At 36.4% G+C, this 26,410-nt stretch overlaps 1 protein-coding gene across 1 annotated transcript in view; it reads left to right on the top strand.

Annotated features, from left to right (window-relative positions):
• Thsd7a (thrombospondin type 1 domain containing 7A) overlaps positions 1 to 26,410 on the top strand; it is a 399,677-nt gene that overhangs the window by 217,337 nt on the left and 155,930 nt on the right. The window contains exons 3-4 of the mRNA XM_052722143.1: positions 3,620 to 3,868; positions 6,431 to 6,612. Coding sequence (XP_052578103.1) covers positions 3,620 to 3,868; positions 6,431 to 6,612 — 431 coding nt within the window. The remainder of the gene's footprint in view (positions 1 to 3,619; positions 3,869 to 6,430; positions 6,613 to 26,410) is intronic.

Raw genomic sequence — 26,410 nt, 5'->3', positions numbered from 1 at the left:
TATAATAAGACAAGGCAAAAGCCCTCATACTGAGGCTGGACAAGGCAACTCAGTAGGAGGAAAAGAGTCTCAAGGGCAGGCAAAAGAGTTGGAGACACCCCCACTTCCAGTTCAGAGTCCCACAGTGCAGACCTTGCATGCCCCATGTTAACCCAGCTTAGTTGATTCAGGGGCCATGTTCTCCTGGTGTCCTCCATTCCCTCTGATTCCTACAATCTTTCCTCCTCTTCTTCTACAGGATTACCAGATCTCCATGGGTAGGGACCCAAAGGAGACCTCCAATTTAGAGTCTCTCTCTCTCTCTCTCTCTCCGCATAATGTCTGGCTATGTAAGCAAAGCTTGTAATGTGTTTTTCTTATTTTTACTACTTATTACCAACTCTCAATTCCTCTAGGCCAAGAAAACAATCTGTTTTCTATTGTCCAATATGTTATTTCATCACAGATTAACTTTATCTCAATTAATCATCATCAATTAAATTTAACTCAATCTGAAAACTTCTAACATATAGTTAACATTCACCATAGTATTGCACTACTTGAAATAACCCTCTATGCCTCCCATCATACACTTATGATTCTAACTTAATTACTATCATCTTGTCTTTTTGTTTCTAAATTCCAGTGTCACAGTTTTTTCATCTGTATTTTTGGAAACTTGAAATCACACAGAAATACATACACATAAATGTATGTTGTATGTGCCCCACACAGAAGCATGAAATTACAATTTGACGTCATCCTTGTGTTTGTGTTTGTATAACTTTCTTCACTTGAGACATAATATTTCATTTTTTAAGATTGATTGAGTTTAACTAGGATCATCAGTGTGACCATGGCTTTGGAAAAAATGTATTTGTTTGGGATTTTAATTATTACTACTAAGCCCTGTATGGCAAACACAATACTTGTGAAGCATATAATTGGCACAAAATGTAGGTTTTTGAAGCCCTGGTGCTAGTTTTTTCACAGTTTAACTTCGGCATATTCCTCAGCTAAAGCAATAACTGCAAAAACCTTATGGTTTAAAGCTAGTTAAAGCTATGAGAAGTGGCTGAGAAAGGGATGGCTAAGAAATAAGCTCTGGTTTTAGAAAAATCTAAGCTCAGCTTACATACCACAATTTAGAACTGGCAAACTCTTCAGCAAGCTCCCTAACCTCTGTCAGGATGCTTCAATATAAAGTGAAATTAACAGTGAGGCCCATAGAAGAATAATGAAATCATCAAGTTAAGTATATGAGTTCAGTTTTTTTGTTTGTTTGTTTGTTTGTTTGTTTTTCGAGACAGGGTTTCTCTGTGTAGCTTTGCGCCTTTCCTGGATCTCGCGCTGTAGCCCAGGCTGGCCTCGAACTCACAGAGATCCGCCTGGCTCTGCCTCCCAAGTGCTGGGATTAAAGGCGTGCGCCACCACCGATGAGTTCAGTTTTAAACTTAGGCTTTCCAAAGTTTTCAAACCAACAATACTAACAATAGTACCATCAGCAGCAAGTGTTTTAGATCTACTGAGAAAGTATGAAACAGGAAACAGAACCTACTGTAATTGTCACATTCCTCATCTGGTGGGATGGCATTCAAAGCCAAATATAGGAATATATTATTATATGGATGTATAATATTATATGGATGTATAATATATGTGGATGTATATTCTCTTACTCTCGTATCAGGTAGGTGTGGGAGATGAATCAACAGCTTCATGGAATACTGGAGCCAGTATCTCTTGAAAGAATTTCATAATCTTAGGTGCCAAAATTTCGATATAAGTTTGTCTGCTCTGAGGGCCAGTGCTGTGTCTGCCTACAGGGTATTCATATTTCCAAAAATCAGATGAATTTATCTAAAAGGACTCATTTTATCATGAAGGAATATGACATAGTAATATAGCTGACATGTCAGTTCATCAGGTAACCCAGGTAACTGTCCTAATAGGCAGTACACCAATGGTCAAATTATCTAGAAAAGATTAAAATAGATTACTGATCTTTCACCTGCACATAGACTATGAACTTTTTGAGTATTACCTGGAGGATAATACATGCCAATGTAGAAAGAAAGGCAATAAATCTAGGAGGAAATGAATTAACTACATTTTGTAAAAATGGGGTTATAGGAAACATTTGGTTATTTATTTTTCCCTGATTCTCAGAAGTAACTCCCAATGTGAGGATGAAAAGCTCTTCATCACAAAGAAAACTCAGTGGTGTTATAGCTAAGGACACCATTAATGCCAGCACTTATGTAACATTTGAGTACAGGTGGGCTTTGTTCTGGTATAGGGAAACAAAACTAACCCACAGGCTTCCTTTTATCCATTCTCAGATGATTTTCTGCTCAGGCTTTTCAAGTTCAACAAAATGACTTTGATGTTTTCAGCTCTAATTATATTGTGGGACTACAGTTTTCAAAAACATGCATCGTGATAGGATTAAGACAACAGGATGTAAGTTGTTAGAGTAAAACGTACCTGCCTCCCTCTGTGGGTAATTAGAACAAATGAATACGGAACCTGAATAAGGTGGAAAGATCAGTGACTTCTCCCATCAGGCTGGATAATTATGATCACAACAGGCTGCTTCTATGACTGCACAGTATTGGGAGTCTGGGTAAGAGTCCACAGAAGAGTACATTTCCAGGAAAACTCAGCTACTTGGACCCTTAGCTGTTGACATCCATAATACCATCTTTTGCTTTATTTGTTGATATTACAATTTTGAACCCAATATGCCTCAGATTCGAGAAAAATTTAAAAGACAAGAATTTAAACACAAATACTTTATTGGTAAAATAAATATTAAAGATTTCTTTAGAGTATGTCTCTATAACATGTAGGAAATAGGTAAACATTTTAAAAAGTATTTATTGGGTGTTTAATCAGGATGTTCACAAGTATTTCATATTAATTAGAAAGGCAGGAGACATGTCTCAGTGGTTAAAAACACTTGCTGCTCCTCCAGAGGACTCATATTCAGTTCTCAGCATTCACATCAAGGGAATCACCACTGTCTCAGCTCCTGAAAATCAACCACCCTCTACTGGACTCTGCACACACACTATACACTCACAGACTTATACACAGACACATAAAAATGAAATTTAAAATTGTATAAGCTAGAAAGGTTGATATATTTAGATAAGCATATATTATGACTGTAAGTCATGACTGCCATAAAATTATGCTAAGGCACATATTAATTGATGCTTTCTATTCCAAAAATATTGAAACTAAGCAGTTATGCTTATTTAAATCAGTAAAATAGAATGGATATTAACATATGTTAACAGTTTCAGGTTTCTCCTTTTCTAAATTAAAATAAACCTAGGGTGAATAAGCATCAATGTGATAAACTCAGCTTTGGTTGATTTCTCTGACTCTCCTTTATTTTCTATTTCTTTTGAGTAGCTTAACAATTCCCTCGCCAAAAAAAAGAGGCAAATATTAATGTTCGTCTTATTTTTCCACTACACTTTGCAAATGTTAGTGTATTTTCTATGAAACTGTCAATTGCATGTCCACTTAGAAATCAAACTGTCTAAGCTGATTTTATTCTGGAGTGTAGACGACAAAGTTTCTAGCTGCCTGTGAGTCTGAGGTTAAAAATATGAATGCTTTGTTACAGCTTTTGCCAACAAGAGAAACTGCCCATGACCTTCCAGTCCTGTGTGATCACCAAAGAGTGCCAGGTGTCCGAGTGGTTGGAATGGAGCCCATGTTCAAAAACATGCCACGATGTCACATCCCCCACAGGCACTCGTGTCAGGACAAGGACCATCAGGCAGTATCCAATTGCAAGTGAAAAGGAATGTCCAGAACTTGAGGAGAAAGAACCCTGTTTGTCTCAGGGAGATGGAGCTGTCCTCTGTGCTATGTGAGTAAAACAAAGAGTGTGGTGTGCTCAGATGTCATGGCCCCTTCAGCTCTCTGACGTCACAAATATTTGAAACTTGTTATATCATTATTCTGATTCAAAACACTATTTCAGTCTCAACAGTATAGAAATGGTGAATTTTCTTGAGTGTTTTAAGCAGAAAAATAGAATATCTCATTACAAACTTTATCCATTAAAAATGTGCTTCTACAAAATGAAAATGTATTTAACAACTTCACTTCCAAATTTCTGTAAAGGCTAGACTTTTAACAGCAATTCTTTTAGCGTATTCTATAACATTAGTTGGTAAATTCTTTTAGTAGATGGCACACAATGAGAACATTAGATTGGACAGGTTACATATGTTTTTGTTGCAGTGAGTCAGCACCATCAGTAGAGGTATAGGTGGTTTGTAAATGAGTGTGTCCAATGATTTTGTCTTTGGTCCACTATCTGTTGACCTCCAAACATTGAAATCACAGATTCCTGTGACCTACTAATATATATATATATATATATATATATATATATATATATATATATATAAAATTTTAATTAAATAGAGTAAAGAACTACACCAAAATTAAGGGGATTTTAGGTGTTGGGAGTTGGAGATGTTTTGTTCATTTAGTTTTTTTGTTTGTTTCACCACCAGCATACATTATAGGGCCTAACACACATTAAATACTTAATAAATGTTCATTGACCTCAGATGAAATAAGACTAGTTCTGAAATATTTACCAATCTAACAGTACTTTTCCTTAAAAATACTGTTTCCAAGATATTACAATGAGTTGTCTTAAAAATATTTCTGATTTTTCTGAATACAGAATATATATAAGGCAACACAGAGAATCTTAGTATGCACACTCCACTGCAAGCTTCTCTGGACTACCCACACATTCAAAGGACATGGATATAGTTTGAAATTCATAAACCAGTGAAGAGGCAAATTAGTGTTGTTAGTATATATAGACATGATAACAAAAATAGCAATGGTTTATATGATGAGGTCTTCTACAGTGTTTTGCAATCATCCACAATCTTCACAGGTAAGAAGGGAATGGAAACTCGAGTTCCCTCCTTATGCTCTCTGGGTCCCACTGACTGTGCTGGTTCTTCTACGTTACAGGGGGTCAGGGATGCTGCCCAGATTTCTGGATGTTGTCTCTCCCATCAGTTTCTTCTGCTTTTGTCTAACTGTGGTGCCTCATTTTTTATCCTCTCAAATCTTCAAGTACCACTAATAAACACATGCAGATATCATTGGTATTCTTTATCTTCTCCACTTCCTAGGGTAGCACTTTTCTTTTACTATATTAACTATTTATATTATTGAAAGTCTGTTTCTATCACAGGACTCCTTAGTATGACCTAAACTGGAATGCCATTCTAGATTTTTTTAATGTGTCATTCTAACTACAATAGAAAATTAGTTCTTCAGTTTTACTTTCATCTACCCAATTCCAACAACCAAATATCAATTACCCTTGTATCTAGAAATGCTCTTCCTTCACAAACAAGGTTGAGTGCTGTTCCTTGATGGCCAATCCCACAGCTGTGCATCCTCAAATCCCCACTTATAAAAATGAAAATAGAAAGGAATCTCAATTTCACTGGCAAATTACTCACCATTGACAGAGCCACACACCCAGAACAGATATCTAAGGGCACCTTTAACCTTTTTTGTCTAATTGAGATGAGCACATCCATTTATATCTGTGTTAGCTATTAATCTGATCCATGGGGAAGCATCATAGTTAGACTGTCAAAGTGGTACTTGAGCCATTTCCTCTGGGCTTTTAAGGTATCTACTTTCCTAGAGGTGGAGAAATGCTATCACTTTCTATTGTTGGTGACATGAGGAAATGCTTCCCTGTCTATCTCCTTCTAGGGAAAATCAGGCTGACAACCCCAACATTGCTTTCAAATCATAATCAGGGATCATCTTCTCTGCGCATTACTAAGAGCATCGTCAGCTCTTCCCATCATTCATTGGCATTCATCAAGGATGCTGGGCTCTACAGAGCATGTACATGAAAGACTTCTGATTCTTGACAGTAATGAGAAAGCTCTGAATTGCTCTGTTATATTTTTAAATCTGGCATGCAATTATAATTTTGCTCCAATATGAATAAGCAATTTTCATGCATTTTATTAAAAGCAAAACAAGTGTTTGGGCTCGTCATCACTTAAAATGTTTGGTATTCTCAGATTCAGCCTGCCTTTGTTTATAAGCATTAAGAAAGGGCAAGCTTGAGTTCAGTTTAATTGCACATAAAATTTCATGTTTTCAGCATTATGTTCTTATTTCATAAAATATTGATAAGTAACTTCTAGTACTTGCAATTAAAACAGGCACACTCTGCATTTAACCCCTCTAAAGCGGTCCCAATTGAGGACAAGGAAGCTAATGAAACTGAATCTGCATCAGACTGGGAGTCTGTACAGGATCCAGAAGAAATGGTTTTAAGTTTGAGTTTTACAAGGAAATCTGAAAAGAGTGGAGAAACGTTTTCCTGAGTACACATTTCTACCACCCTCTGATTCTCTTCATCTAGGTATGGCTGGAGAACTACAGAGTGGACCGAGTGCCACGTGGACCCTTTGCTCAGTCAGCAGGACAAGAGACGTGCCAATCAGACAGCCCTCTGTGGAGGTGGCATCCAGACCCGGGAGGTATACTGCATACAAACTAACGACAACCTGCTCTCCCACTTAAATACACAGAAGGACAAAGAAGGTATGTGATACTCTCCTCAGATCGCTCGTTCATGAAGAGTGAGCAGGTGGTTGCCCTTGAGGAACATAAACCGGCCATGGAGGACAGGAAGAGCCCCTACTATTCATACTATGGTTAGAGTCCAAGCCAGCTAAAGAGTAACCGACATGATGGTTGGTAAGAAACTTAATACAACTCTGCCTTTGTCAGGTTGATTTGTTTAATAGGTCTCTTAAAAAATTAGTAAAAGCCTCTAGCATCAAAATTTAGAAGGAGTAATTAGTTATAAAACAAAAATTTTATCTTGTAAATATATGCATATAGTGCAAATATATGAAATGAGAAAAAATGAATAGGAAGCTCACCATCAACTTTAAAAAAAATCTCATTTTGTTAAACTGTAATTAAAAATAAACTAATCATGATACTGACATTTTCTGTGTATATTTGGTTTCCTATTGTTGCTATTTTGTTACATATATTATTTATAATTTAATATTTATAGTTTATTATATATATTAGATTATACAGATTGAGTAGGTTGTTATGTATTTCTTAAATATATAAATCTGCTCAGTCTGCATAATGTTACTTAGATGTATATGATTTCAGAGCTGGCCACTTTGTACTGGATAACCAGTTTGGGGATTCCTCCTCGGGGAAGACAATTTCTCCTGCTCTCGATATTCTTTAGTTGCCTATAGTTTTTTGTGATGCAATCTCCACGAGACATCCCACCTGTATGCTAGCATGTCTAGTGGTGCCATCCATGTTCAGATTTTCTTTAGGCAGCCGTGTTGACGAGACTATACAGGTATGGTTTCTCTGACATTTCTAGGAGAAAAAAATTTCACAGCGAACTTCCTGTTTCTCATACAACCTTCCCATATCCTCTTCTCTATGATCCCTGAGCCATAGATGCAGGAGTTGCCATGGCAGGTACTGGAAATCTGCCAAATACTTGAAACTGGTGAAGTCATGGATCTTGGAGGAGAGCCGCCAGGTGCTATTTACTAAACCAACATAATTCCTAACTACATTCCAAGATTTTGTCCCTATACTTATAGCTAAGTATAGGGCTCACCCATTGTTTTTATTGTATTCTAATCTCAGTTTGGGGACTGGATGGATAAGTGTGCAAAAGAGCAAGTGAATTCAAAATGGCCCGGGCTACAAGAGGATCACCATTGTTATTGGATCAAGTTTATACTGAGTACTTTAAAACAGTTCTGTAAACAGCTGTTTATCTGAGTACCAGCAAAACCCCCAAGACTAATCCATTCAACATGTGTTTATTGGATATCAGCAAACTGGGAATCACCAAAGAGCCAATGAGGTGTATAAATGGGATAATATAATCAACATATATTTCATGTCATAAAATTCTTAAATTCCTCATGATGGTAGACAAAACAGTAGTTATAACATCAACGATGACCTGTACAACCACGATTTAGAAAAACTCGTGGGAATAGCACTTGAGCAGAATGATGACTGACAAGCTACTTAGAGAAAAGAGGATGAGGGCAGGGACTGCAGTTTCTGTCAGACTGGGGGAATAGTGTGTAGTAAGGCACAACACTAAAGGAAAGTCAGAACAACACACACACACACACACACACACACACACACACACTGAGCGTGCTGCATTTGACAACAGGGAATAGTAGAGAATGTCCTAGGAAGCATGTAGGTTGGGAAATGAAAAAAAACTAGTTGATAAAAGAAAAGAAAAAAGCAGAATATTCAGGGAAGAATTCTGGGCAAGAATGGTCAGGAAAAGGGGTGGGGCGAGGGCAGGAAGAGAAATGGAAGCTTTTAAAACCAAGATTGGCTCCACTGCCTGAGCAAATGAGGCAGTGTCAGTGACCAAAGATAAGTGCTGAAGTTCTGCATTTACAACTTCCAAAATTTAATTGCTCTGCCTCCACTAATTTTACCCAGCATGTAAGCTCATTTAGGAATGCAGTCCTAGGTTAGACTTCCCTGCTAGCGTACCTTGAGGTTGTAAGGAACTAGCATAAAACACAAATGTTAGTACATTAATATTTTCTTGGCCACTTTAACAGCTGTATTCTTAAAACTTTTAGGTAGATTTATTACAGTCAGCTTTTCAGAGTAGTATAATTTCATTGCTCGAGGTAGATCAGATTTTAGTTTCTGAATGTCAATTATGTCTTGTAGGTTATTACTTTCAAAAGATCTTGAGAATTCTGAACTGCAACTGGTTGTGTTTTAAATCATTTTTTTCAGAGTCCCTCACACCTCTTCTAAACCACTGCAAAGAACCAAAAGTAAAGCAGAAAGACAGGAACACAAAAAGCATATCATTATTAAGATGTATCTGTTAGAATAAAGCAAATGCCAAAGAAAGGTCAGTAGATACAAAAGTAATGACTTCACCAAAATGAATATTTATGACTGGTATATATGGCATGAGTAACTTAGGAATGTGTATTCCTTTATAGACTGAGAATATTAATAAGCCTCTTAGAGGGTATAAGTTGTTTTATTTTGTTTTGTTGTATGTGTGTGTGTGTGTGTGTGTGTGTGTGTGTGTGTGTTTGGGGCAAAAACGGCTGATTCTCTTTAAACGTTACTGCTTTCCTTCCTCAAAACATACATGTGAGTTTTCCCTTAGGAGCTGTTAACACTTCCCAATAGAAACCCATCCAGCATACCAGCATCCCAGGGTGACATGTATGAGTTACAAATATGAGCGAATGGAGGACAATTAGACTGTCAGCTGTGAAGACTGTTCACAGTCTATCTTCCTTCAATAAATATGAAAACGCCAAAATCCTTTATAATAAAGGAGAGAAAAAGACTTCTCACACCAGCTTCTACAACCAAGCCCCATTAGAAAACAGTCATCTCAAGAAATCTGGACTGTGTTACCATGAACAAATCACCCCATATACTATCTATAGTGTACTTATTTCAAAGAACAAATTCCACACTTTCTTTTACAGAGTCTCACTGTTCTATAGATGAGTCTTTTTCACAAGTAGCAAGGTATTTTTAACATCAGTTGAAACTAATTTGACTCAAAATAAACTTACACACAAACACACAAAGAAAGCAGGTGATATGAAGTTCTTATAAACTTATTTTATTATTTTGACAAGTAGATCTCATAAATTAGAATGTTAATATCTGTATTATCATGAGGACAGGGTCACCTTTATCACTTTATTCATAGTTATATCTACTACTGTTAACTAAATTAAACCACACTGGTCACAAAAATACTCTTATCAGCCTAGTTTTCAGAAAATTAAAACCTAAGTGACTTATGTACACACATGTTTAGTATAATACACCATAGCACTCTAATTGTGACAGTCAAATTATTATCACAATATTGTGTAAGCTAGTGGTAGCATCTATAGGCAATACAAAAAACTATATCCTAATGATATTGGAGGGTGTCTACCTTTAATCCATTTACTGCTGCTAGCAGTAGGTAACCCTTGAAATCCAGACAATGTTTCTCTTACAATATCCAGCCAGAGGACAAGTGTATCTCTTTAGAAGAAAGGCCTGGCAAGCTCCCTACTGAGAAGAATTAGTAGTGGAAAACCTAACATTTTTGTTCATCCACGTGATCAGGATTTCAGGCAGCTGTATATGGTGTCCAGCTCAAACTAGACAAATCAGCCCTTATCAGAGTATAACAGGATGGAGCTTGTGGGGAAGTGACCCATGTATATCTTAGACAGCAGCTAAAAATATTCCTCATTGGATGCTCATGATCGGCTGAGTAGGAACAAATTGATTGCTTCCAGAGTTCAAATGGAAACTAAAGTTGATTTTAAGTACAATGACCTAGGAATCCTTTCACTGGGTGCAGGTTAAACATGGTCTAAATTATTGAAACTAAAACAGTGTGAAACAGTAGATCATACTCAAGGTGATTTACATCACAGAAGACTTGAACGAGTGTTCTGTAGGAAGTATATTAATAAAATCTGGATAAGAGTAGAGAGACTCGGGTTACTTACTAAGAAAGACAACCCAGAATGTGAACCTGTGTGATGAGGTACAACAACAGGAAGGATTGGTGCTTGTAAAAGATAGTTGGAAGGACAAACAGTTGAACTGGACTGTGTAGAAAGGCTTATAGACTCCTATTTCCCCATGCTCTACCAAGAAATGAGAATAGTCACATTCCTACTAAGTATAACGTAAATTCATTATGCATATAGCTCTCTATCTATAGTTATAATAACAAGCACACTAGGGCCAATGCTTTACTTTGAAAAAGTAAAGAAGAGCTTTGCTTATGGTACTAATTCCCTCTTGTTATAGAAAGTAACTATCATAGAACATCGAAGTTTAATGGTACACTTTTCCTGTCCATCACTTTTGAGATAGCAGGTGGGTGGGACTATTTTACATCACTTGCCATCAGGAATGTATATCAGAGTATCATGAGTCTGGAAGAGACTTCACAGCTTCACTAATGAGATGCTTAACCATCTCAGAAAAGTGTGCTTTCACTCTTAGGATCCTAGATGTGTATCAAGCTATCCCATGACATGATAATGGTCTCATGTTGCTTGAGAGTTAATATAATATCATTATTGGTGTAGATTACAGAAATAATAATTACTGACTTCTAAGATTTTTTAGCAGTTATTATTATACCTTATATATAATAACCATGCAAACAGGTATGTAAACACTTTTTACCGAGAGAAATTAAGCCCTTTCCATAATTTTTCACATGTCTAAATATTCCTTTCTGTGCTTGACTAAGCCTAATATGATAAATTGAAACAGAAATAAAAGGCATAGAGGCTGCATTTTAGAAATATAGCCTACGCTGTAGATGAAATGCAATATAGTATAGGATAGTTAATACACAAGAAAACCCTGAAGGAATCACCTCTTTCTTGCCAGTGAGTCCTCTGGAGAGAAGATGAAGAGCAGGATTGACACCCTCTGCATGTTCCTCCTGATCTCCATGCTGAGAAGTTTCAGCCAATGGGATAAATGCTAATGAGAACTCACCTGCTGGGAATTAGATTAAGGTGGTTAGTGTTTTACCCAGAGGTGACTTCTGAGACTTTTATGAGAGGAAGGTCCTACTTGTGAGATTTCAGAAAGTAATTTAACAAAAATACAATCAAAGAAAGCTATATTGGAGTAGTTCAGAAGTCAGCTAAACATGCAAACAATGATTCCTTGCATTTGGCTTAGGTTATGTGCTCAAGGTGTTTACAGCCCTCACTGCGAGATGGTACAATTTGTTTGAAACTTGTCTAAAAAATTGCTGCTCAAATGTTTGAATGGATTCCCCTCTTTAAAACTCTCTATTGCAGGCAAAGTCCATATTCACACTCACTCTGCCCTTCACCTCTGAAGGAGACATTACTAGCACCTCTGAATTTGAATAGAGATGTTAGCTCAAAGGATAAGACAATATTAATGTACTTTGACCAGTTTGGTCACTTAAAATTCTTTTTTATTTTAAAAGTGTTTGAACATTTTAAAACACATTTACTTTCTCTTTTTGAGTTAAGTAGGTAGTTTAACTGTATTTTGTACTTTCGTCCTTAAGGCTACTTTCAAAGGGCCCTGAGACAGAACTCAAGAAAGGATGGGTTTTGATTCTACTTTTCCTTGTATTCTTCTCCATGTCATTTAATTTTATTTTTCTGAATATACATACTCAAAAGTAGCTCTCCCATTCTATTTCCATCAGGATGACAGACTACATTATCTCAAAGTCATCTTTTCAAAATTACTTAGGTACTCAAGATACACTGTTATTTTAAATGCTTTTAAGGGCAGAAGTAAACCCTTGACTAAGAAATTCCCAGAACAGACCAGCAAAGTTATGCTGATGCTTTCTGTGGTTGCCCTGGTGTGGAGAATGGTACAGGTTGAGGGTTATACATTATTGTAACTTAGGAGCAGTGAAACAGATAAGGGGCAGGACACAGAAATAGTAAATTGCTGTATCATCTAATGAGGTTATAGCTCTGAGTGCTTCGGGAATTTCAGCTTCCCTTTCAGGGAGCTGACAGCATAGCAGATCGGCTAGAGTTGGGAAAATGAGCCTCTCCAAAGAAATGCATCGATAGGCCTGTACTCAAACCAGTTTTACTTTCAAATTTATGGTTACTTTGGGAGTCCAAATGCATAAAAGCCAGGGAAATAATATAACCAATGGTACTACCCAAACAACAACAGCAAAAGAATAAAAAAGGTAAAAATCACTAAAGGGGATACCTAAAGTGAAAACAAAGGACTTCCACAATGCATTGCACCAACAAAAGCTGCAAATTTCTATGAAGAATATTATAGGTGTTGTTAACATTATATTGAGTCTGTAGATTGCTTTTGGTAGGATGATCATTTTTCACAATAGTAATTCTGCCAATGCATGAACATGGGAGGTCTTTCCATCTTTGTGTCTTCCTCGTCTCTTTTTTCAGAGATTAAAAGTTTTTATGGTATAGATCTTTCACCTTCTTGGTTACACTTAACTCCTAGTTTTGTTTTTGTTTTTTCTTCAGCTATTGTAAATCGAAGTGTTCCTGTGATCTCTTTTTTTCTGTTGTTGGTATATAAGTTGATTTTGTATCCTGCCACTGCTAAAAGAGTTGGTCATTTCTAGAACATTTCTGTTGGCATTTTTGAGGATTGAATTTTGTATAGTATGAATAATATCATGTCTGCAAATAGATATAATATGACTTTTTCTTCTCCTATTTGTGTCCCTTAATTTCCTTCTGTTGTATTACTTTTTTAGAGCTTCAAGTACTTTATTGAAAAGGAGTTGGGTAGTGAGCATCCTTGTCCCCCTCCTACTTTTCATGGTACTCTTTCAAGTTTTTCTTCACTTTAGGGTGATGTTTCTTTTGTTTTTGTCATATGTATCCTTTATTATGATGAGGTATGTTTTCTCTGATCCCATTCTCCTAGGGCTTTTGTCATGAAAGCATGTTGGATTTTTGTCCAAGTCCTTTTCTGTATTCATTTAAATGTTTATGTGATTTTTGTCTTTAAATCCATTTTATTCTTCATAACAATATCAACTTACTTACGTATGTCAAACCATCCCAGTATCTACTAGGTAAAGCCAACTTTATATGATATGTCTTTATCTTTATATGTCTGCTGGGATTCAGTTTACAAGTATTTTATTGAGACAATTTGCATCTATGCTCACCAGGGATATTGGCCTGTGATTTCCTTTGTTGTCCTTGTGCATTTACATGGCTTTGGCATTAAAATAATATGGGCTTCATAGAAGGAGATTGAAAGTGATTCTCTTCTTTCTATGGTTTGGAATAATTTGAAAAGTATTGGTTGTTTGGGAGTCTGGATTATTGATACCATATACTTCTACTACTGCAAAACACATAGACTAATAGATTGCATATTATATTTAACTAAGTAGTTAGTGATTCCATATTTGTTTAGAAAGCACAGCTGAAAATTTTTCTTAGGAATAAAATAATATAACTAGAAGAGTGAATAACTGGATCAATTAAATGATATTTGATTTTAAAAAATGTTCTTTAATAATCACAACTTCCCAGAATTTTCTACAGATTCTCAAGACAAGATTTTATTTACAAACATAAGACTCAGGAGAATTTAGTTACTACTAGTTGTTGCCAAACTAATATAGTTCAATGGTGCATCCAAGTGATTAATATTTTTAAAATTGAAGTAATGAAAGACAAAAATATCATGAACATCTCCTACCTGTTCCTCTCTCTCATTTCCTTTTTCTTCCTCCAGTTTACTGATATAAAATATAAATGCCAGTGATCCAAAAGTTATTTTCCAGAAGAGTTAAAAAATAATTATTTATAGATTTGTTTTTTGAACAAAGCTTCACATGATATGCTAACAAAATATATGGACAGTACTAAGATAAAAAGATAATTCACTAAGATAAAGTGATAATTTTATGATATGTTAAGAAGCTAGAAAAATAAAATATGTCCAACATTTCAAGTTTATTGCAATGTTTATAAATATCTAAATTTAAAACCCGAATGCTCACTATAAAAATAATAGCAATAAAATTTACAATAATGATCATATTAACTAAGGTCCTATGATAATTATTTGCTTGTGGAAGAGTATATGCTTATTCAGAGAAAAAGCAGGTGGAATCAAGAGCTTGACAGTGAACTCATTCTGTGTCAATTCTCTAAAGCATTATTCTCCTACACATGCATGCAATCTATTTGGCATTTCATCTGCTCAGTGGATTAGAGTACAACTGTTCAGTTACATCAAAGGTTGATATGTTGAAGAGAGAATATTTTGTAAATAGCCTTGATCCTTATCATCAGAAATCTTAAATCCTGTAGTATTGCATTTACAGCTTTTTTCTACTTGAAGTTCAGAAGTGACCTGAGACAGACACAGGAAATTGCTGTGGATATGCCAGTTTAGGGCTATCCACTTCGGCTCTGAGTGTACTACACTGCAGTCTATCCTTCAGAAAGATGTCCATATTAGTTAATTGTTTATTGTTGTGATAAAATTACTCTTACAACAACAACTAAAGAGAGAAAGGATTTATTCTACCTGACAGTTGGAGGGACGGTCCAACGTGGTTAGGGAGGCATGGCAGCTGAAGCAAGAGCCTGCTTAACACCTTGTAGCCAGTCAGGAAGTATAGCGCAGTGAAAGCTGATGTGCAATTTACCTTCCATCTTTTATTCAGTACAGAACCCTCGCCCATGAATGGTAACACCCAGAGTTAAGGTGTGTCTTCACAGGTCAACCTAGTCTAAATAATCCCCCAGAGAATCTATCCACATAATAACTCACAAACATATCCAAGGAATCCTCTCCAAGGTGATTCTGAATCTTGTCAAGTTGATAATAATTTTAACCACTACAAGAACTCATATATCAGGTAAATGATTGGTCCCCAAAGCTTATACCCTCAATGTGTACTTCAAGAACCACCTGAATACTTTAAGGAAATACAAATCCCTGATGTTACCCAGTGAGGTTGTAGTTCTAAAGGTCAGAAAAGGCCACAGTTTTTTGTGTCTTGGATCATGGCAACCATAGTAATGAATCGCCTCTTGAAACCTGGTTGCTGAGCATTGGGAGGGACTGAGATTGTGGGGGTCTGAGTCTAAAGCTGATACTTTTTTTATGGTTTTCTAATTAAAGAAGACAATGAGTGAACCCCTCCAAATACAAGCCACTCAGGATTTACTAATGGAGTTGGATAAGCCTGGCATGTGAAGGGCCCTAAACCTGAAACTTCTTATAGGCTTCTCAACTAATCTTTCCTTAATTCTAACACTGCTATTGGATTTTGTATGTGGACAAAGAGAAGCACCATTTTAAAATGAGAAACAGGAGGTCAAGCATATATGTCCAGAAAAGCCTTGATTCCATGCTTCTTACAATAATTCCCCAGAGAAAAGGAGAATGAAAAGAAGTCACTACTTGTCTTCAGAGGTAAAGTTGTCTTATCTACACTCCCAGAGTCCTGTGTTAGGTCACTTGGGTGTACTTCTGCAAAAACCTGTTTTATCTTTCTAGGAAATTTGGGGAAAACAACACAATTTCATTGTGCATTAGCTCTATTAACTGAGATGAAAAAAAATCATAACAGTTAGTACAGGACCTTTCATTAATAAGAGAAAGATAGACTATAAAATTTCTGCTACCATGCCTTGATCAAGTGCCTGTGCTTTGTATTCTTTTTGTAACCCTTAAGCACTTATTTCATGGAGTCTGTTGTAGATGACTGATCGCTCCAGAAGGAATTCTGAAACTAGCACTCAGGGATGTGCAGTGGAGAATGAATAGCATTTTTTTCAGAGGCACACTCCTGCTATGTAAGGATGTAAAAGAAATGGTTTGTGGCTGGCACTAGCTGTTCACTGCCTTCCTAATGATTAGTCAATGGGGAGTAGGTACTCTCTGCAGTGTTAACTGAGGAGTACAAACTACATTGTGGAACTCATTAATATTTATTCCTTCTAAAAGCAATGGGCAATAAAAAGGGAAATAAACTGGGAAGAATAGCAATGGGGAAAGGAAGCCATGACAACAGATTCATCTTGGAAGGGTTTCACCATTTATTGAACACACACACACACACACACACACACACACACACACACACACACACACACAAAATCCTATTCAAAATGCAAAGATCCATATTATTTTGTTATTAGCCTGGGACCCAGTATAATGCTAGTATTACATGAAGTCATCTTTAAAACATATGTATCGACATAGTGCATTGTATACATGTATGACATTGTCAGTTTATTAATTAAAAATTAAATATTGAAGACAATGCATTAATTTTAAGTATAAACATACTTACATAGTGATATGCACTTGATGTACTTCTTATTTTATATTTTCTGGATTCAACAAAGCTGCATAGCCTTAATGTAAGAGTTCATTTTGTTTATACACACAAGAAAGAACATAAGCTCTCTTGAAGCTAAGGTACCAACAACAGAAACAGATGATATCTATTGTCCCTTCATCTATTGAAATGCCTTCAGCCATTGTCCTGACTATTCAACTGTCTCTTTCCATTATAAGTTTCTATATGATCTTCAATCATTTTCCTTTACTCAAAGCCCATAACCTTCTTATGGTTCTGCAAAAATTATTATTTCACTATATATGATTATAGTCTTTTACAATTACTTCATGAATATTAATTTCAACTTCTTAAGATGTTAAGGTTCCAAGAGAGGGCATAGTGCTTTCTCTCCATTATAGTTCTTTATTATAACACATCCTTCTCCATAAATGTCTGTGTGCATTTGATATTCTGTCATTTGAAAATAGATTTAAGAAAGGTAAAGAGCTCTCTTCAGTTAGAGGATGTGGGTTTGCTGGACGTCTAATTTACAGTGTATCATCTTGAATTAATCTATTTGACTCACCATCTACCCCTTTCTTTCTTTGTTTCTGTTTCCTCTGAAAAGACTTAGTGTTACATGTGAGGTCTTCCATCAGAACTTGTTTTTATTACATGGAAAATAAATGTTATTTTTGTTTATGTTTGCTTTACTGGTTAAATTGAGAAAAGGTTGAGAAAAGGGGAGGAATTTTAAAAATAAGAGTTTTGGTTGAAATCTTTTGTATGCAATAAAACAGTAATTGTATGTTGTCCTTTAGAAACCCAGTGCAAGATGAATTATGCAGAGAACCTCTTTATAATATGTTGTAAATATGTTGACATATGCTTACATTATATATGAAATTACCCCTTTTGGGGGAAAGCATATACTTTTTCCAAAGCTTTCACATTATTATTCTAGAGCAAAAAGAATTATGCCTAATTTTACTTTTGTAGTTGTTGAAGACAGAATAATTGCAGTTTTTCTTCCTTTGTTAGTCACTGTTTGAGAAGTCTAAGGAACACAGCATTGCCAAAAGTTTACAAAAGAAGTGCTTGGAATTGGATTATTTGTTCTGAAAAGAATGTTTTTCACCATTGACTGCACCTTGCATCACACAGGATCCCTGGGGAATCTAAAATCTATATGTCTAGGGAACATTATGCCTGTAAACCTTAACTCTTGTTAACATAATAGTAATAGTGAAGAGAAATGGGAAATATTTGGAAAAGCTTTGGAAACATTGTTTTACATGTTTCTGCTGTGTCTGTTACATACAATGACTTGAATCCATTAATTTCTAACTCCTTGACATATACCAAATGTACTTTGAAAATAAAAGCTCATTTTCAGTATGAAAGATCATGGTTTCTTACTGGACTGTTAAAAAACTATAAGAAAGAAAACAATTTTCACTAATTTACTGTGGTAGACAGTGTTTTCCATAATTGTATGACTAGGTGGTTAACTAGAAAATAATTTTCCCCAACACTCTGAAAAAAGTAAAGACAAAACCCAGACTCAAAGCCAGCTTTTTCATAGCTAAGTACAACCACTACTCAAAAATATTTCCCTGCCCTGTGAATCTGCTCCCTTGTAAATGTACAGTCTAAAGTAGATGTTTATTACTTTCTCAAAAGTCACTATTATAGGCTTAGAGCTAGAACTGTGGCATAGTTCAAGAAATTTACAAAATCATGTGGCACACATTTGAATTTTTCTTTATTATGCTCACTATTAGTTAGATATCCTGTCTCCTGACATTTCTCCTTTGCCTCACACTACTAATACATTAATCCTTAAAATCATTTCATATCCCTATATTGTGTGTATTTCAACATAACACAGTGGAGCATAATAAGCATTGCAAAGCACGCCATCAAGTGAAGATTTCTTTTTGTCTGTGCATAAATGCTGCCTGATGAATTCAACTCACTCATAAGCCATAAACATGAGTTATTTTCCCACGAAGAATATCTACTTATGGAGAATCTACATGTTTTTATAGAAGAGTATTATTGTGCTATCTGTAGCATATTGCTCATAGGGAAACAAGAACCACAATTCATAACTAGTAAATGGGGGCTCGATTCTGCAATTCTAGCATGGAAAGTAGTTCACACCAGGCGATGTAGTAAAATTCAGTAAGGTAACTTTTTCCTTTAATCACATGAAATTACTGCAACTGATAGCTCTTAAAATTAAACCAGCAGTTTTATAAGTTCCAACATGCTGGTTCAAATAACCACAACAAGAGTCAAGATTCCATAGTGGTATTGTGAACTCCTTAATTGAGTTGGCACTTAAAAATTCTTTAAATCACTTCGTTTAGTTCTTTGTGTAGGATTGGACTTTTTCCCCACCCAATTTGGCGTGTTCGTTGGTGCCATCCTTGATCAGTTCATGTTTGGACAGTCGTGTTGATAGACTTTATGGGTGTACCTTCTGACATTACTAGGAGACACAATCTTACAGCAAACTCCCTGATCCTTTGGCTCTTACAATCTTTCTGCTCACTATTCTGTAACATTCCCTTAGTCTTAGGTTCAGGAGAGTGTTTTGTAGATGCGTTCATTGGGACTTGGCTCCACCACTCTGCCTTTTGATTGGTTGTAGTTTCCTGAGTAAAGCTGGGAACATGATAGGTGTTCCTCTCAGGGAAGAGCACACCAATTTGTTGTTCAGTGTGAAATATTCAGCCCTGAAAACTTCATACAAGTAACATTACACAGACTCAACAGGTTACATTTAGGGTTATGTGTGTATATGAATACTCTATGCATGCAAAAGCAATTAATGAAAAAAAAGAGACTATAAACTTGATATGGGAGGTTTTGGAGGGAGGAAATGGGAAGAAATGGAAGGAAGATAAAATCTCAGAAATAAACAGAGAAAAATACAAAGCTAGAAAATGAAAAACTAGTACCTTAAATTTTGCCCATTTTCCCTTTATTTTTGTTATAAGAAGCAGTTTTCAGGGTTGGAGATTTGGCTCAATGATTAAGACAGCTTATTGCTCTTCCTAGGCACCTGAATTTAGTCCCCAGTACCTACAACAGGTGACTCACAACAACCTTTAGCTACAGGCCCATGGGATCTGACTGATGACCTCTTCTGGCCTGGAAAGGCACTGTACCATATGCTGCATAAAAATTCACTAGGGTGTGTGTGTGTGCGCGCACGCACACGCACATGCACACAAATAAATAGTAAGAAAAGAAGCAGTCTTCTATGCTATTTTGTTTTATAACAAATTTTGTATGAAATGACAAAACATATTTCGGGTTATTTTGGACATTGATACAATAAATATTGCAATGACTAGAAAGATTCTTTTTGAACCAATTTCTACAGCATTGCTACCACATTAATATGAAAGTATAGTGCAGTGAGAAAAAATAAGTGGGCTTAACATAATATGGCATAGATGCATAGGTCTCCAGTAAGGAAAACAGCCCATGAATGAAATTAGAGGACTAGTATTCTCCAATGAAAGTTGTAAGACTTACAAAGGAAGGAGCTTGCAGCCAGGTGGTGGTGGCGGCAGCTGCGCATGCCTTTAATCCCAGCACTTGGAAGGCATAGGCAGGCGGATTTCTGTGAGTTCAAGGCCAGCCTGGTCTACAAAGCAAGTTCCAGGAAAGGTGCAAAGCTACACAGAGAAACCCTGTCTAAAAAAAAAAAAAAAGAGCTTGCATAAAATCCTATCTCTCTTCTACAGGTGCATCATTCCAGAGACAGATAAAAAGTTTACCTAGTCAGATGTGTATGAGGTGGTAATCCAACATGCTTACAGTGCTCTCTTCATAAAGGACAACTAGCAAATTTTCTTTATGATCCCCAAAACAGAAACTTGTACTTTTCCTATGAAAATAGTTCCTGTTGTCTCACAGGCACAGTGAACTTCACAATTATTGTAATAGTTCCTTTTCTACTCACTGTTGTAAGTTTAGAACTAGAACTTGTGATCTACAAGCATTGGTTCAAGAGTCAGACTCAAAGTTAACCAAGTTACGTAAATATTTGTTTGGTGATCATCTTACTTTGAAGACCATATGAGAATGCTAACGTGACTCTTCCAAGAAATGACATTATTGTTGATTTTGGGTATGCCTGGTATTTGTTTTATAGTTTTGCTGTGGCTGATAACAAACAGAATAGATTTAAGAACCTTCAATTTTCTTTGAAGTAATAGTGACAGGGAGAAGGGAGATAAGAAGGATGCTAAATGCTTACAGAATGTAAAAAGTCTTCTAAGTGGTTTACAATTATTTGCTGATAGACCCTAAGTCTATGAAGTAAGTACCACTATTGTTATGGAATATTGAGGTGTAGAGGTGATTAAGTTATATCCATGATTGTCAGTCAAATAAGTCTGAACCTACACCTCTAACTGCAGTGCTGTGGATGGAGCATCAGTAAGAGCAAACCAGTTTGAAGATGAAAAAACATACTTCCTCTTCAGATACTACTTTTAGAATATTTGTGTTTTAAAAAAAAATCTAATTTAGTCTCAAAGCCAATGATCTATTAAAGTGACCCTTCTGATAGTACCCACATCATAATTCATGTGAGCATCCTCTCGTGTCTTCATCTGCTGTTTACCGAGTGCTCTGTGCATTATAGGCATTACTCTGAATGTTGAAAACAGAGATTTTTAACAACACAAACAAAATTCTCTCTGTCACCAAATGATTTTAATTGAAAGAACTAGATTATAAACAAATAAACAAGAAAATATCATATAACTACGTGCATTGTGCAGGGGATTAAAATACAGCTACTAAGTATTCAGTTAATATTAAATGAAGAAAGAAAAATTCACTCAGTAATGAAGTCAGAGTATCAATAAATATGATTAGCAGCTAATCTGGACTCTACCACAATGTCTTTCAGTAGTAGCTAGAGACGGAAGACCTAAACCATGCATATTATTATTATAACACAACACCTAGCAAGGAAATATTCAAAGTCATCAGCAAAACAAACATTTTTGGCTTCTGTTTCATTCCGAAGTAATATAACTGGTAATATCCCAAGAAAAACAACTCTGAAATTTGACAAAATATGTAAATTAGCTGTTTCATACATTAAAAAAAATAAGCAGCCAAGATTGTGCACATTATGACCAGAGCTTTACAATTTCATCTGTGTTTCCCTGGAAGTTCTTTTCTCTCACAAAGAAGGGAAGATAAGTGTTGTGTCAGGATCAGTTAGGCAAAGAAGTTAAATATTTACATTCCATAGTGCTAACGTGGCTAGAGATCTCAGGACAGGACACGGAAAAGAGGGATCTGCCTTGTAGGCTAAGAAGCAGAGTCCAGTTGTCTCTATATTGCACTCCATAGGTCCTTGGCCAGAGTGTGGCTGTGTATGTCCATGAAGAAATCTTTGAGGCACAGTGGTGACGTTTGGCTGCAAAGCTGAGAAGTAAGATACAGTCAAGCACTGACGATATCAGAGTTTGAGCTTGGAAAAGGTAAACAATACTTGTTGAGTAGCTCAGGTTAAAAGTAAGGGCCATATTGTCTCAGTTAAGTTCAAATTTGAAAAAGACTAGGCCTAATGCCAATGAACTCATCCTTGACAGAATCCCCAGGATCTTTAGGTGCCAAATAAAGAATACATTAAAAAAGATAGTTATGTCTCCCAGACTTTTTATCATGTACTGTTCATAAAGTAGAGTAAATGTTGCTATCTATGAATAGAAATATGACAAGATACCCTCCATCAAGAAAAAATAATACAGGAAACAAACACTTAAATGGGCCAGATACTAGAATCAGTAGACAAGGACTGTAAAAGAGCATTGGCTTGAAGCCTTAATTGAAAAAGGCTCCTCAGCTATTGGTTCATAGTTCATGTGTTTCCACTAGTTTGGCTATTTGTACCTGTGTTTTTTCCAATCGTGATCTCAACATCTCTCGCATATACAATCCCTCCTCTCTTTTGCTGATTGGACTCCCAAAGCTCCACCTGGGGCCTGGCCATGGATCTTTGCATCCACTTCCATCAGTCAAAGGATGAGAGTTCTATCATGACAGTTAGGGTGTTCAGCAATCCGATCACCAGAGTAGGTCAGTTCGGGATTTCTCTCGACTATCGCCAGTAGTCTATTGTGGAGGTACCTTTGTGGATTTCTGGGGACCTCTCTAGCACTTTGTTTCTTCCTATTCCCATGGGATCTTCATTTATCATGGTCTCTCTTTCCTTCCTCTCCCTCTCTGTTCTTGATCCAACTGGGATCTCCCGCTCCCCTAAGCTCTCTTTCCCCCAACCCTTGCCGTTTATTAACCCCCCTCATATCCAGTTTGCTCATGTAGATCTCATCCATTTCTCTGTTGTTGGGTAATCCCTGTGTCTTTCTTAGGGTCCTCTTTACTAGGTAGCCTCCCTGGAGTTGTTTGGAGCCTGGGGCCTATGCTGGGACACTTTGCTCAGCCTAGGTGAAGGGAGGAGGGGACTGGACCTGCCTGGACTGAATCTACCAGGCTGAGCTGAATTCCCAGTGGAGTCCTTGCCCGGGAGGAGGTGGGAATGGGGGTGGATTGGGGGGAGGACTGTGGGGGGGGGGGAGGAGGGAGGACAGGGGAATCCACAGTTGATATGTAAAATTAAATTAATTATTTTAAAAAAAGAAAAGAAAAAGGCTGAGAGAATGGACACACAGGGGTATGAGGAGCTAAGCAGCCATTTAGGAATTTAGAAATAAATGATGCTCCAACTCTGCAATAAACAAACTCATAGAGTGGACTTATCAATTGGAGATTGAAAAACAAGTCTAAATCTAAGTGGTGTGAAAGAAAATAGAAATTACTGTTTGAATAGATGAAAGGATTATTGTTCCTGAAGACAAAGAAATAGAACGATCAGATCTAAAGAAAAGAAAGAAAGACTACTAAGGGTGATAAGCAAAGAGACAGTCAGTGACTGGTATTAAGATGTGTAATATGTGGGGTAATGATATTATAGAGGGAGACTGGTCTGACAGAGAATGTATTGGAATAGATAGCATTCAAAATTTTATAAAATTTCCTGAAAAAAATCAGCTTACAGGTCTATGAAACTCAGTATGTCTCAAGAAGGAGGCATACAAAAGCAACAATGATGGGGGTGTATTGGGCTTTAATTGTGGCAGAGTAGCAACAAAAAAAAGAAAAAAAATCAAGTGCAATTCACACACATGAATGGAGGTAACAAATGAGGATTGAAATCTTGTCATGGAAAATAGAAATGTTGAAACAATGGAACATCTGCTGAAAAAAATTCAGAATTCTCTATCAAGTGAAAATATTCTTTATTATAGATTATGGCAAGCTGATTTCTTGAAAGAAATGACAAGCTAAAAGCAGTTGTTATGAAGCACTTAGGAGTACACAGAGTGAAAATAGAATGTGTGAGTCAGGTGACTTTGGATGATTTATTACATTTCTCTGTGAACTAATTGGTGAGATTTTAAATGAAAGAATGCATGTAGTGCAGTGGGAATCATGTCAGACCGACGCCACGTTGTCATTTAATATGATCTGAAATAGTTAAAGCCAATTGTTTAGAGCAGATTATCCTTCAGCAAGAACACTAGATGTTATTCAGAAGTAACTCTGCTGAGTGAAAGGCATGCCCACTGTGAGAGCTGAGGCCACAGAACTAGGTAAGAATGCAGGATGAAAGTTCTCCATCCTTCCTCAGATTAGGCTAATTTCTTATAGATCTATAATCTCCCCCATCTCCACTGCTCCAGAGAGCTTCATCCACTGGAACTAAATCATATTGTCTTGAAGGGAAACTCACTTCACTTTTCATGTTACTAGCTCCTCAAATTTGTTTGACGCCAGGTGGTCAAACCTAACTCCTGACAAATTAACGTGGCTTCCCATCTGCAGTGCAGCTGAGACCATTGTAGAACAATTCCCTGCCCAGAGGATCAAGCTGAGGAAAACCATGCCCAAGAGGGTCCTATGAGGATTCCAAGAATGGACTCAGAAATGATCATAAAATAAGAATTAGCTAAATGCTTTTGATACCTGACCTCTAGCTGTGGATATTCCACTCAATACTTTCTCAGATATTCTTTTCACATTTTATACTACCAGATGCCCCAGTAAGGCAAAATCAGAGGCTCAAATCACCACAGTCTACTCTGCCTATAGATCTTGTGAGTTATACTGACATCCTTTCCTCCACAGCCAGTAGTTCTTAAAATGCCAAGTGAGATGGATATTTAAACATGGAGCTGTCATTTTGACTTTGAGTGACAGGAGACACTATAAAGCACAGCCATTCCATTTATTTGTGTGATGTTAGAAAACTCCCAGAATTGCTCTGGGGGATAAATGGGAAGGTCTGAAAGCTAAGGATGAGCACCCTTCTCACAGAAGTTGATATGGATACTCTCATTTTTATTGTTAGAGGAAATGTGATTTTTAAATACATGGAAACATTGCACTTAAAACATATAATGATGATGATGATGATGATGATGATGATGATGATGATAAAAAGAGATAAAGACCAGAAATAAAGTTGTTAAATTACAAGTAAAGTTTTAGAGAAAAAATATTGAAGAAATAAGAATGATACTGAAATATCATTACAATAAAGCAGGCCTGGTAATGTGGGAGAACTGCAAGTTGAAAGCCTTCCTGGGTTACAGAGTGAGACTGATCCAAGCCAGGGCAATTTAGAGAGACCCAGTCTCAAAATTTAAAAGTTAAGCAAAGGCTAAAGACACTGAGGGTTCTAGGCTCAATGCCCAATACTAAAGACAAGGTGTGTGTGTGTGTGTGTGTGTGTGTGTGTGTGTGTGTGTGTGTGTGTGTGTTGCCATTACAACAAAAATGTAAATGAAAAACATTGATAAATTAACAGGCACAATTTTAAATGACGGCAGTTCGGCTTGCCATCAACTGAAACATTAACATGAAAGACACAGAGATGTTTAAAAGGGTAAAAATCTTCACAATAAATTGTGAGGGACTATTGATTAGTTATAACATATACTCTCAACAGAAACTGGATAAGACATATATAAAATCTACAAGGACATTTAAAAAATAGTAATGACTGGAGAAAGGAAAGAAAATAATAGAACAGCTCTAGAATAAGCTGGGTTCAGAATATATGCAATTGGTGTGACAAAGGGATCCAAACAGATCAGTGGTTGGTAATCTACTCTTTTATTTAAATCACTTGAATAGCCGTTAAGAATCCTGGTGTTCAGGCTTTATTACAAACCATTATCCTACCCAGTATGTCTAAGAGAGGGATTTGGGCATCAGTAATTCTAAAACATCTCCAGCTGATTCCAATGTACAGCAAGACTAAGTAAGAATCACTATAGTACAGGAAGTGCCATTCCATTATTCAGAGAACAATGCAATTTCTTCCTGGAGTATTGTAATTCACAAGCCCCAAAGAATTATTAGCCTTTATACAGCAAGTTAGGA

This window comes from Peromyscus californicus, unplaced genomic scaffold (genome assembly GCF_007827085.1).
Source record: "Peromyscus californicus insignis strain IS unplaced genomic scaffold, ASM782708v3 Scaffold_6__1_contigs__length_162567912, whole genome shotgun sequence".
Lineage (NCBI taxonomy): Eukaryota > Metazoa > Chordata > Mammalia > Rodentia > Cricetidae > Peromyscus > Peromyscus californicus.
This window is presented reverse-complemented; position numbering and strand designations above follow the sequence as displayed.